This window comes from Pleurodeles waltl, chromosome 6 (genome assembly GCF_031143425.1).
Source record: "Pleurodeles waltl isolate 20211129_DDA chromosome 6, aPleWal1.hap1.20221129, whole genome shotgun sequence".
Lineage (NCBI taxonomy): Eukaryota > Metazoa > Chordata > Amphibia > Caudata > Salamandridae > Pleurodeles > Pleurodeles waltl.
Window position 1 is genome coordinate 18,507,318 of NC_090445.1, and position 13,456 is coordinate 18,520,773.

Below are 13,456 nucleotides of genomic sequence, written 5' to 3' on the forward strand. Positions count from 1 at the left end.
TAAGTTTTTCCAGTCAGGTATTGGCCAGGGGAAACCAGTTTCTCTGTCACCATGGTGACACTGGCACCTGTATCCCTCAGGCCTTCTACACTTGTCCCATTAATAAAGAGCTGCTGCCTGTATTTTTGCATGTTAGGCGGCCAGGCAGCTAGTGTGGCTAAATCCACCCCACCCTCAGAGACTAGAGTAGCTTCAGTGTGGACCCTGATTTGCTCTGGGCACACTGTTGATCCCACTTGGAGACTAGCCATTCCAGTGTTACCTGGATTGGAGTTTGGAGTGGAACTTTTCTTGGGACAGGCCTTGTCTCCAGTTTGGTGTCCAGACTGACTACAGTTTCGACACCAGGCCTTTTTGGGATCAAAGTTTTTACCCTTGTACCCAGGATTGTTTTGTGAAGAGGCTCTGGGCCCACCCTCCTGTGCAGGTTTTTGGGGGCCTGTAGAAGACTCTTTACTATTTTTAGTTTTGGCTGTCTCACCACCTTTCCCCTGGGGAGGTTTTGTGACCCCTTTCTTTTGGTCACCCCCTGTGGAAGTTTTGGACACCCTAGTCTTGACCCAATGGTCCGCCTTCTTTCCCAATTCTTGGGGAGAAATTGGTCCTAGGTCTACCAGATGCTGATGCAGTTTATCATTGAAACAATTACTTAACAGGTGTTCTTTCACAAATAAATTGTACAGCCCATCATAATTACTTACACCACTGCCTTGAATCCAACCATCTAGTGTTTTTACTGAGTAGTCTACGAAGTCAACCCAGGTCTGGCTCGAGGATTTTTGAGCCCCCCTGAATCTAATCCTATACTCCTCAGTGGAGAATCCAAAGCCCTCAATCAGGGTACCCTTCATGAGGTCATAAGATTCTGCATCTTTTCCAGAGAGTGTGAGGAGTCTATCCCTACACTTTCCTGTGAACATTTCCCAAAGGAGAGCACCCCAGTGAGATCTGTTCACTTTTCTGGTTACACAAGCCCTCTCAAAAGCTGTGAACCATTTGGTGATGTCATCACCATCTTCATATTTAGTTACAATCCCTTTAGGGATTTTCAACATGTCAGGAGAATCTCTGACCCTATTTATGTTGCTGCCACCATTGATGGGTCCTAGGCCCATCTCTTGTCTTTCCCTCTCTATGGCTAGGATCTGTCTTTCCAAAGCCAATCTTTTGGCCATCCTGGCTAACTGGATGTCCTCTTCACTGGGGTTATCCTCAGTGATATTTCAGAGGTGCTGTCCCTCCTGTGAGGGAGCCAGTATCTCTGACTAGTATTTTTGGAGTCAGGGCTTGAGAGGCCCTGTCCTCCCTAGATAGGACTGGTAGGGGGGAATCTTCCTCCAATTCACTATCCTCTTCCTCTGAGTTGCCACCCTCAGAGGGGTTGGCCTTTTCAAACTCTGCCAAAAGCTCCTGGAGCTGTATTTTGGTAGGTTTGGGGCCTATGGTTATTTTCTTTAGTTTACAGAGTGACCTTAGCTCTCTCATCTGTAGATGGAGGTAAGGTGTGGTGTCGAGTTCCACCACAGCCACATCTGTGCTAGACATTTTGCTTCTAAAAATTGGAATACTTTTTAAGAATCTAAAACTGGTTCTAGAATCTAATTCAAACTTTTACAAACTTTTAAACTCTAAAAAGAAATGCTAAACAGGATCTAACACAAGGCCCTAGCAGGTCTTTTAAGAATTTAGAAAACTTTTCAAATTGCAAAAATCAATTTCTAATGACAATTTTGGAATTTGTCGTGTGATCAGGTATTGGCTGAGTAGTCCAGCAAATGCAAAGTCTTGTACCCCACCGCTGATCCACCAATGTAGGAAGTTGGCTCTGTATGTGCTATTTCAAAGTAAGGAATAGCATGCACAGAGTCCAAGGGTTCCCCTTAGAGGTAAAATAGTGGTAGAAATAGATAATACTAATGCTCTATTTTGTGGTAGTGTGGTCGAGCAGTAGGCTTATCCAAGGAGTAGTGTTAAGCATTTGTTGTACATACCCATAGACAATAAATGAGGTACACACACTCAGAGACAAATCCAGCCAATAGGTTTTGTTATAGAAAAATATCTTTTCTTAGTTTATTTTAAGAACCACAGGTTCACATTTAACATGTAATATCTTGTTTGAAAGGTATTGCAGGTAAGTACATTAGGAACTTTGAATCATTTCAATTGCATGTATACTTTTCAAGTTATTGACAAATAGCTACTTTAAAAGTGGACACTTAGTGCAATTTTCACAGTTCCTGGGGGAGGTAAGTTTTTGTTAGTTTTACCAGGTAAGTAAGACACTTACAGGGTTCAGTTCTTGGTCCAAGGTAGCCCACCGTTGGGGGTTCAGAGCAACCCCAAAGCCACCACACCAGCAGCTCAGGGCCGGTCAGGTGCAGAGTTCAAAGTGGTGCCCAAAACGCATAGGCTAGAATGGAGAGAAGGGGGTGCCCCGGTTCCGGTCTGCTTGCAGGTAAGTACCCGCGTCTTCGGAGGGCAGACCAGGGGGGTTTTGTAGGGCACCGGGGGGGACACAAGCCCACACAGAAATTTCACCCTCAGCAGCGCGGGGGCGGCCGGGTGCAGTGTAGAAACAAGCGTCGGGTTTTCAATGTTAGTCTATGAGAGATCAACGGATCTCTTCAGCGCTGCAGGCAGGCAAGGGGGGGCTTCCTCGGGGAAACCTCCACTTGGGCAAGGGAGAGGGACTCCTGGGGGTCACTTCTCCAGTGAAAGTCCGGTCCTTCAGGTCCTGGGGGCTGCGGGTGCAGGGTCTTTTCCAGGCGTCGGGACTTAGGTTTCAGAGAGTCGCGGTCAGGGGAAGTCTCGGGATTCCCTCTGCAGGCGGCGCTGTGGGGGTTCAGGGGGGACAGGTTTTGGTACTCACAGTCGTAGAGTAGTCCGGGGGTCCTCCCTGAGGTGTTGGTTCTCCACCAGCCGAGTCGGGGTCGCCGGGTGCAGTGTTGCAAGTCTCACGCTTCTTGCGGGGAGATTGCAGGGTCTTTAAAGCTGCTCCTTGAAACAAAGTTGCAGTCTTTTTGGAGCAGGTCCGCTGTCCTTGGGAGTTTCTTGTCTTTTTCGAAGCAGGGCAGTCCTCAGAGGAGTCAGAGGTTGCTGGTCCCTTGGAAGGCGTCGCTGGAGCAGAGTTCTTTGGAAGGCAGGAGACAGGCCGGTGAGTTTCTGGAGCCAAGGCAGTTGTCGTCTTCTGGTCTTCCTCTGCAGGGGTTTTCAGCTAGGCAATCCTTCTTCTTGTAGTTTGCAGGAATCTAATTTTCTAGGGTTCAGGGTAGCCCTTAAATACTAAATTTAAGGGCGTGTTTAGGTCTGGGGGGTTAGTAGCCAATGGCTACTAGCCCTGAGAGTGGGTACACCCTCTTTGTGCCTCCTCCCAAGGGGAGGGGGTCACAATCCTAACCCTATTGGGGGAATCCTCCATCTGCAAGATGGAGGATTTCTAAAAGTCAGAGTCACCTCAGCTCAGGACACCTTAGGGGCTGTCCTGACTGGTCAGTGACTCCTCCTTGTTGCTTTCTTTGTTCCCTCCAGCCTTATCGCCAAAAGTGGGGGCCGTGGCCGGAGGGGGCGGGCAACTCCACTAAGCTGGAGTGCCCTGCTGGGCTGTGACAAAGGGGTGAGCCTTTGAGGCTCACCGCCAGGTGTCACAGCTCCTGCCTGGGGGAGGTGTTAGCATCTCCACCCAGTGCAGGCTTTGTTACTGGCCTCAGAGTGACAAAGGCACTCTCCCCATGGGGCCAGCAACATGTCTCTAGTGTGGCAGGCTGCTGGAACTAGTCAGCCTACACAGACAGTCGGTTAAGTTTCAGGGGGCTCCTCTAAGGTGCCCGCTGTGGTGTATTTTACAATAAAATGTACACTGGCATCAGTGTGCATTTATTGTGCTGAGAAGTTTGATACCAAACTTCCCAGTTTTCAGTGTAGCCATTATGGTGCTGTGGAGTTCGTGTTTGACAGACTCCCAGACCATATACTCTTATGGCTACCCTGCACTTACAATGTCTAAGGTTTTGTTTAGACACTGTAGGGGTACCATGCTCATGCACTGGTACCCTCACCTATGGTATAGTGCACCCTGCCTTAGGGCTGTAAGGCCTGCTAGAGGGGTGACTGACCTATACTTGCATAGGCAGTGAGAGGCTGGCATGGCACCCTGAGGGGAGTGCCATGTCGACTTACTCGTTTTGTTCTCACTAGCACACACAAGCTGGCAAGCAGTGTGTCTGTGCTGAGTGAGAGGTCTCCAGGGTGGCATAAGACATGCTGCAGCCCTTAGAGACCTTCCTTGGCATCAGGGCCCTTGGTACTAGAAGTACCAGTTACAAGGGACTTATCTGGATGCCAGGGTCTGCCAATTGTGGATACAAAAGTACAGGTTAGGGAAAGAACACTGGTGCTGGGGCCTGGTTAGCAGGCCTCAGCACACTTTCAATTGTAAACATAGCATCAGCAAAGGCAAAAAGTCAGGGGGCAACCATGCCAAGGAGGCATTTCCTTACACTTAGACATTGTAAGTGCAGGGTAGCCATAAGAGTATATGGTCTGGGAGTTTGTCAAACACGAACTCCACAGCACCATAATGGCTACACTGAAAACTGGGAAGTTTGGTATCAAACTTCTCAGCACAATAAATGCACACTGATGCCAGTGTACATTTTATTGTAAAATACACCACAGAGGGCACCTTAGAGGTGCCCCCTGAAACTTAACCGACTGTCTGTGTAGGCTGACTAGTTCCAGCAGCCTGCCACACTAGAGACATGTTGCTGGCCCCATGGGGAGAGTGCCTTTGTCACTCTGAGGCCAGTAACAAAGCCTGCACTGGGTGGAGATGCTAACACCTCCCCCAGGCAGGAGCTGTAACACCTGGCGGTGAGCCTCAAAGGCTCACCCCTTTGTCACAGCCCAGCATGGCACTCCAGCTTAGTGGAGTTGCCCGCCCCCTCCGGCCACGGCCCCCACTTTTGGCGGCAAGGCTGGAGGGAACAAAGAAAGCAACAAGGAGGAGTCACTGGCCAGTCAGGACAGCCCCTAAGGTGTCCTGAGCTGAGGTGACTCTAACTTTTAGAAATCCTCCATCTTGCAGATGGAGGATTCCCCCAATAGGGTTAGGATTGTGACCCCCTCCCCTTGGGAGGAGGCACAAAGAGGGTGTACCCACCCTCAGGGCTAGTAGCCATTGGCTACTAACCCCCCAGACCTAAACACGCCCTTAAATTTAGTATTTAAGGGCTACCCTGAACCCTAGAAGATTAGATTCCTGTAACAAAAACAAGAAGGACTGCCTAGCTGAAAACCCCTGCAGAGGAAGACCAGAAGACAACAACTGCTTTGGCTCCAGAAACTCACCGGCCTGTCTCCTGCCTTCCAAAGAACTCTGCTCCAGCGACGCCTTCCAAAGGGACCAGCGACCTCTGAATCCTCTGAGGACTGCCCTGCTTCGACGACGACAAGAAACTCCTGAGGACAGCGGACCTGCTCCAAAAAGACTGCAACTTTGTTTCAAGAAGCAGCTTTAAAGAACCCTGCAACTCCCCGCAAGAAGCGTGAGACTTGCAACACTGCACCCGGCGACCCCGACTCGGCTGGTGGAGAACCAACACCTCAGGGAGGACCCCCGGACTACTCTACGACTGTGAGTACCAAAACCTGTCCCCCCTGAGCCCCCACAGCGCCGCCTGCAGAGGGAATCCCGAGGCTTCCCCTGACCGCGACTCTCTGAAACCTAAGTCCCGACGCCTGGAAAAGACCCTGCACCCGCAGCCCCCAGGACCTGAAGGACCGGACTTTCACTGCAGAAGTGACCCCCAGGAGTCCCTCTCCCTTGCCCAAGTGGAGGTTTCCCCGAGGAAGCCCCCTCTTGCCTGCCTGCAGCGCTGAAGAGATCCCTTGATCTCTCATTGACTTACATTGCGAACCCGACGCTTGTTCTAACACTGCACCCGGCCGCCCCCGCGCTGCTGAGGGTGAAATTTCTGTGTGGGCTTGTGTCCCCCCCGGTGCCCTACAAAACCCCCCTGGTCTGCCCTCCGAAGACGCGGGTACTTACCTGCAAGCAGACCGGAACCGGGGCACCCCCTTCTCTCCATTGAAGCCTATGCGTTTTGGGCACCACTTTGAACTCTGCACCTGACCGGCCCTGAGCTGCTGGTGTGGTAACTTTGGGGTTGCTCTGAACCCCCAACGGTGGGCTACCTTGGACCAAGATCTGAACCCTGTAAGTGTCTTACTTACCTGGTAAAACTAACAAAAACTTACCTCCCCCAGGAACTGTGAAAATTGCACTGTGTCCACTTTTTAAATAGCTATTTATGAATAACTTGAAAAGTATACATGCAATTGAAATGATTCAAAGTTCCTAATGTACTTACCTGCAATACCTTTCAAACAAGATATTACATGTTAAATTTGAACCTGTGGTTCTTAAAATAAACTAAGAAAAGATATTTTTCTATAACAAAACCTATTGGCTGGATTTGTCTCTGAGTGTGTGTACCTCATTTATTGTCTATGTGTATGTACAACAAATGCTTAACACTACTCCTTGGATAAGCCTACTGCTCGACCACACTACCACAAAATAGAGCATTAGTATTATCTCTTTTTACCACTATTTTACCTCTAAGGGGAACCCTTGGACTCTGTGCATGCTATTCCTTACTTTGAAATAGCACATACAGAGCCAACTTCCTACATTCTCTCTGTACAAATTGTCACTAACAGGCTAGTGACCAATTTCACCAATTCATATTGGCATACTGGGACACCCTTAGAATTCCCTAGTATATGGTACTGAGGTACCCAGGGTATTGGGGTTCCAGGAGACTCCTATGGGCTGCAGTATTTCTTTTGCCACCCATAGGGAAATCTGACAATTCTTACACAGGCCTGCCACTGCAGCCTGAGTGAAATAACGTCCACGTTATTTCACAGCCATTTACCACTGCACTTAAGTAACTTATAAGTCACCTATATGTCTAACCTTTACCTGGTAAAGGTTGGGTGCTAAGTTACTTAGTGTGTGGGCACCCTGGCACAAGCCAAGGTGCCGCCACATCGTTCAGGGCAAATCCCCCGGACTTTGTGAGTGCGGGGACACCATTACACGCGTGCACTATACACTACCTATGTATAGCGTCACAATGGTAACTCCGAACATGGCCATGTAACATGTCTAAGATCATGGAATTGTCATCCCAATGCCATTCTGGCATTGGGGAGACAATTCCATGATCCCCCGAGTCTCTAGCACAGACCCGGGTACTGCCAAACTGCCTTTCCCGGGGTTTCATTGCAGCTGCTGCCAACCCCTCAGACAGGTTTCTGCCCTCCTGGGGTCCAGCCAGGCTTGGCCCAGGAAGGCAGAACAAAGGACTTCCTCAGAGAGAGGGTGTTACACCCTCTCCCTTTGGAAAAAGGTGTCAGGGCTGGGGAGGAGTAGCCTCCCCCAGCCTCTGGAAATGCTTTGATGGGCACAGATGGTGCCAATCTCTGCATAAGCCAGTCTACACCGGTTCAGGGATCCCGGCCCAGCCCTGCTCTGGAGCGAAACTGGACAAAGGAAAGGGGAGTGACCACTCCCCTGACTTGCACCTCCCCTGGGAGGTGCCCAGAGCTCCTCCAGTGTGCTCCAGACCTCTGCCATCTTGGAAACAGAGGTGCTGCTGGCACACTGGACTGCTCTGAGTGGCCAGTGCCAGCAGGTGATGTCAGAGACTCCTTCTGATAGGCTCTTACCTGTGTTGCTAGTCTATCCTCCTTCCTAAGCAGCCAAACCTCCTTTTCTGGCTATTTAGGGTCTCTGCTTTGGGGAATTCTTGAGATAACGAATGCAAGAGCTCATCAGAGTTCCTCTGCATCTCTCTCTTCACCTTCTGCCAAGGAATCGACCGCTGACTGCTCTGGACACCTGCAAAATCGCAACAAAGTAGCAAAGACGACTATTGCAACCTTGTATCGCTGATCCTGCGACCTTCTCGACTGTTTTCCTGGTGGTGCATGCTGTGGGGGTAGTCTGCCTCCTCTCTGCACTAGAAGCTCAGAAGAAATCTCCCGTGGGTCGAAGGAATCTTCCCCCTGCAACCGCAGGCACCAAAGAACTGCATCACCGGTCCTCTGGGTCTCCTCTCAGCACGACGAGCGAGGTCCCTGGAACTCAGCAACTCTGTCCAAGTGACTCCCACAGTCCAGTGACTCTTCAGTCCAAGTTTGGTGGAGGTAAGTCCTTGCCTCCCCACGCTAGACTGCATTGCTGGGTACCGCGTGATTTGCAGCTGCTCCGGCTCCTGTGCACTCTTCGAAGGATTTCCTTTCTGCACAGCCAAGCTTGGGTCCCCGACACTCTAACCTGCAGTGCACGACCTCCTGAGTTGTCCTCTGGCGTCGTGGGACCTTCTTTTGTGACTTCGGGTGAACTCCGGTTCACTCTTCTTCATAGTGCCTGTTCTGGCACTTCTGCGGATGCTGCTTGCTTCTGAGTGGGCTCTTTGTCTTGCTCGGCACCCCCTCTGTCTCCTCACGCAATTGGTGACATCCTGGTCCCTCCTGGGCCACAGCAGCATTCAAAAACCTTAACCGCAACCCTTGCAGCTAACAAGGCTTGTTTGCGGTCTTTCTGCACGGAAACACCTCTGCAAGCTTCTTCATGACGTGGGACATCCATCTTCCAAAGGGGAAGTTCCTAGTCCTCTTCGTTCTTGCAGAATCCACAGCTTCTACCATCCAGTGGCAGCTTCTTTGCACCCTCAGCTGGCATTTCTTGGGCATCTGCCCACTCACGACTTGAGTGTGACTCTTGGACTTGGTCCCCTTGTTCCACAGGTACTCTCGTCTGGAAATCCATCGTTGTTGCATTGCTGGTGTTGGTCTTCCTTGCAGAATTCCCCTATCACGACTTTTGTGCTCTCTGGGGAACTTAGGTGCACTTTACACCTACTTTTCAGGGTCTTGGGGTGGGCTATTTTTCTAACCCTCACTGTTTTCTTACAGTCCCAGCGACCCTCTACAAGCTCACATAGGTTTGGGGTCCATACGTTATTCGCATTCCACTTTTGGAGTATATGGTTTGTGTTGCCCCTATACCTATGTGCTCTCATTGCAATCTATTGTGACTGTACATTGCTTGCATTGCTTTCTATTGCTATTACTGCATATTTTTGGTATTGTGTACGTATATCTTGTGTATATTTGCTATCCTCATACTGAGGGTACTCACTGAGATACTTTTGGCATATTGTCATAAAAATAAAGTACCTTTATTTTTAGCATATCTGTGTATTGTGTTTTCTTATGATATTGTGCATATGGCACTAGTGGTACTGTAGTAGCTTCACACGTCTCCTAGTTCAGCCTAAGCTGCTCTGCTAAGCTACCTTTTCTATCAGCCTAAGCTGCTAGACACCCTATACACTAATAAGGGATACCTGGGCCTGGTGCAAGGTGCAAGTACCCCTTGGTACTCACTACAAGCCAGTCCAGCCTCCTACACACATACAGCTCTGCTGATGCACCTCAGTCCTGACCTGCTTTACCCGTAATGCTGCAGCATGGGGGATCCACACACAGCTCTGCCGATGCGCCTACGTCCTGACCTGCTTTACCCGTAATGCTGCAGCATGGGGGATCCACACACAGCTCTGCCGATGCGCCTACGTCCTGACCTGCTTTACCCGTAATGCTGCATCCTGGGAGACTCACACAGCTCTGCCGATGCACCTCAGTCCTGACCTGCTCTACTGGTAATGCTGCAGCACCGGGATCCACTCACAGCTCTGCCGATGCGCCTCAGTCCTGAACACTGAGACTCACACACAGCTCTGCTAATGCACCTCAGTCCTGAACACTGAGACTCACACACAGCTCTGCTAATGCACCTCAGTCCTGAACACTGAGACTCATACACAGCTCTGCTAATGCACCTCAGTCCCGCACACTGAGACTCACACACAGCTCTGCCGATGCCCCTCAGTCCTGACCTGTTCTACCGGTAATGCTGCAGTACTGGGACCCACTGCAAGTGATGAGAAGAGCTTTGGAGTGAGTGTGTTATGATCCGTTGTCTCACAAATGTCTTCATTAGAGTTTCAATAATTCACTGGGTGTGCATTGACCCACACAGCTATTCACTACAGTACTCCAAACTATTGATTCATTTATGCATATAATTTACTCTTACACTTTTGAGTACTTTACTCCTAATGTTGGCTGTTCACAAAATCTGAGTGTAAAATTATTCAAAAGTGTAGACTTACAGACTTCGCCCCCCGAAAAAGAGGGTAGAACCAAATTTAGGCGCGGAAGTTACTCCTGCCTCAAAGAAACAGTAGTAAGTCCAGCACCACACATGGCCAACCACTGGCACTGCAAGACCACCCCGTAGAAAATAATGGAGGTAGCGACCCCATGGGAAATATTGTTAAATTAAATCATTTAAAAGAGTTAAATAGAAATGGATATAAGCTAATGTTAAAAAAACTGAACAATAAAACATTATTTTTTTAATATTAAAATATTTGAACAACCTTTTTTGAATTTATAAATTCATGTAACATTTATTTGTATTAAAATATAATCAAACAAATTTAAATGAATTATATACATCACTTTTAATAATGATTAAAGCATAATAACAAATATTTATTTTTACTTTATGTGAGAATTTACTTTTTAATTTAAACTTCAGAAAAATAATATATATATATATATATATATATGTGTGTATGTATATAAATAATTACATCTTTAATTCAAATTCAAGTTATTAGTACTGTAGCATTTTATATTTTGGCCTACATTTAAAATAAATATATGAAATTAATTTACAGTAATATTTAACATACACATATTTTTACTCATTTGTTATGAGGATTAATAATATTTTTCTAGAATTGTCCCTATTGTTTGCCATAGGTAGATCTCCACATTGACTTTGGTAAAGTATAGGGAAAAGTAAAAAAGGTTCATTGAACAAAATAAAATGCATGTTAAATAATAATGAGCTTGCTCTTTTGTGGGTGAGTGCATACCCCTCCCTAAACCTGTCCCCAGCCCTCACCATACCCCTCCTTAATAATCCCCAACTCCTCCTCCTTAGCAGTAAGTATGCCCCTTCTTCCAGCCACGCCCCTTCTTCCAGCCACTCCCCTGCTCACTCACAAATTTACTATTAAGTAGTAAATTTACATGTGTGAGGATCTCCTCATAGAAAAGATAGTAGAGTTGATGATGGAGATTTGCACTCGCAGGTTTGTAATTAGCATTTTGTAGTACTTCGGTAGTACAAGTGTCATACTACTAAACGCACTACAAGATGCAGTTTGTGATAGGCCCCTCTGTGTTTTGACATATTCATTGGAAGATTGAGTCCAATTTTGATTTTTTTTTTCTCGTAAGGAATGACTGGGACGAGGTTGAGGGTTGTAACTTGCCGCTAATCCTACTCCTCATCCTTCTCTCTGTGATTATGATCGACCCTCTCTCTCAGGGATGCGCGGCCGTCGTGCAGGTTTGGTACATTAGGAGGAGTTTGGGAGTGATATTCTGTTTAAGGCACCCATTGCAGGTAGACAGGTGAAGGAAAGCGGATTATTTATTGGGGTATAAAAGTGTCACCCTCAAAGGATAAGGCCATCCCTTGCTAGGTATCACACAAATGAAATAGAATAAATCTGTTCTCTATCCCCGGTGACATGAAAGCACTCAGGCTTAAATCAAATGCAATCTGTAAAGTATTGAGGCAGTGCAGAAAATAAGGACATGCCATTACCATACATGTAATCACTTGGATCAGGTCCTTTTAACCAATCGTCAACTTACGATATGTCTCCTGCGCATCCGCACCATTGTGCTGGGGCGTGCCCTGGAGGGTCAGCCTTGCCCACTTTCCTTTTCAATATCTATGCGCAACAAATAGCAAATTATGAATGGAAAGTGCTCTGAATTCTGGAGCAATTGCTAAATCTGTTGGCAAATCCTACTGTGAGATTCCCCCTCCCATACTATCTTTATGTCAGAGGAATTTCCACTGTTGTATTCTGCCTCTGATTCACTACCTTCTCCAGAAACAGGAGGAGGCCCTTAATCACTGTGTGCCTCAGATCCTGTTCCTAACCTTCTGAAAAAGGTTTAGTGTGAGTGTTGAGTTGTATGTACCAACAACAAACACTGGGTTTATCCAGGCACTTACACTGACTGCTCTTGTCTCTCTTTCCTGTTTCAGTCCCCCCTCGAGTCCGCCGAGGGCCAAAAATCCTTAAAGCCCTCTTGGGGCAGAATCTGGTCCTGCCCTGTGTGGCCCAGGGTGACCCGATGCCCACACTCCGCTGGTACAAAGATGGTGTAGCTGTGTCCGTGGGGGAAGAGGAGCACCTGGATGGCCCAGACGGCTCCATCAGTGCTGAGGATGTCCAGCACTCGGATTCCGGGCACTATCGATGTGTTGCCACAAACAGCGCCGGGCAGGATGCTCTGGAGTTTGTCTTGGAAGTGTTGGGTAAGTGCTGGGTCAGTACTCATGGAAGAAGATTGGGGCATTGGCTGATGAATAAGTAGGCACCAAGGGAAGGAGAGCTAAGGGGAAGATGGAGGGACAGGGGGTGGGGGCCCAGTGTGTTAGATGGGCAGGAGAGTAGAGAGGGGATGGCTTGGGTAGTGAGAGTAGGACCCACTGTGCTGCTTGGCTAACTGTCTGTTTCTTCTTCTGTCTACAGAGACCCCTTCTTTCCTGGATAGAGCTGATGTCCTGCTGGAGAAGCTAGTTCACGAAAGAGTAGCGCTCACCTGCCCGGTGCAAGGTAAGAGATAGTCACCCATCAGCAGGGGTATTGGCGGGGGTTTAACCAGCGGAGAGGAGTGGTACTCACATAAGGGCAGCCATTCTCACAGTGTGGTACCCAATGAGGCAGCATAATTACTGGAGGAGGAGTACTCACAGTGCAGCAGATGTATTGGCAAGGGGTACTCACAGGAGAGGTGCTACCAGAAGATGTCACATACTCACACGCTGGGGAGTGTACTCACAGGTGGGGAGAGGGATTCGAAGGTGAGAGGACATGATCCGGGAGCCAGACCTTTCATAATGGAGGTAAGGAATTCCCAGGGTTGCAGAGATAGATGAGGTACAGTTACACTGGAGACAGAGGTCTCAGTGAGGAGTGGACGTACACAGGGAGAGCGGGGATACTCACAGTAAAGAGGAGCTACTCGCATGGGAAGGTCTTCTGATGGTGGGGGAACAGGATGGCGTCAACATTTTTTCAGGTCTGATTGGTTGTAGGAGGCACCTAACAGTAATAAAGGTGAGATTGTATGTTATTCATACTGTCCAAGGCTCTGTTGGAAGCAATGGTTAATCAAGGATTCCTTAGTTTCCTTGAGACTCAAGGTAGGTTTGGCCGAGTAGTCTAGGTTTACTCAGAGGATGCAGTGTGAAATGTTAGTTTCAGATATATAACACAGA

General features: G+C 48.3%; 1 protein-coding gene across 2 annotated transcripts in view; it reads left to right on the plus strand.

Moving 5' to 3' along the window:
• The window catches only part of HMCN2 (hemicentin 2), an 816,728-nt gene that overhangs the window by 347,774 nt on the left and 455,498 nt on the right, over positions 1-13,456 (plus strand). For both annotated transcript variants that reach the window (XM_069237054.1, XM_069237056.1), the window contains exons 24-25: positions 12,218-12,490; positions 12,708-12,791. In XM_069237054.1, coding sequence (XP_069093155.1) covers positions 12,218-12,490; positions 12,708-12,791 — 357 coding nt within the window. The remainder of the gene's footprint in view (positions 1-12,217; positions 12,491-12,707; positions 12,792-13,456) is intronic.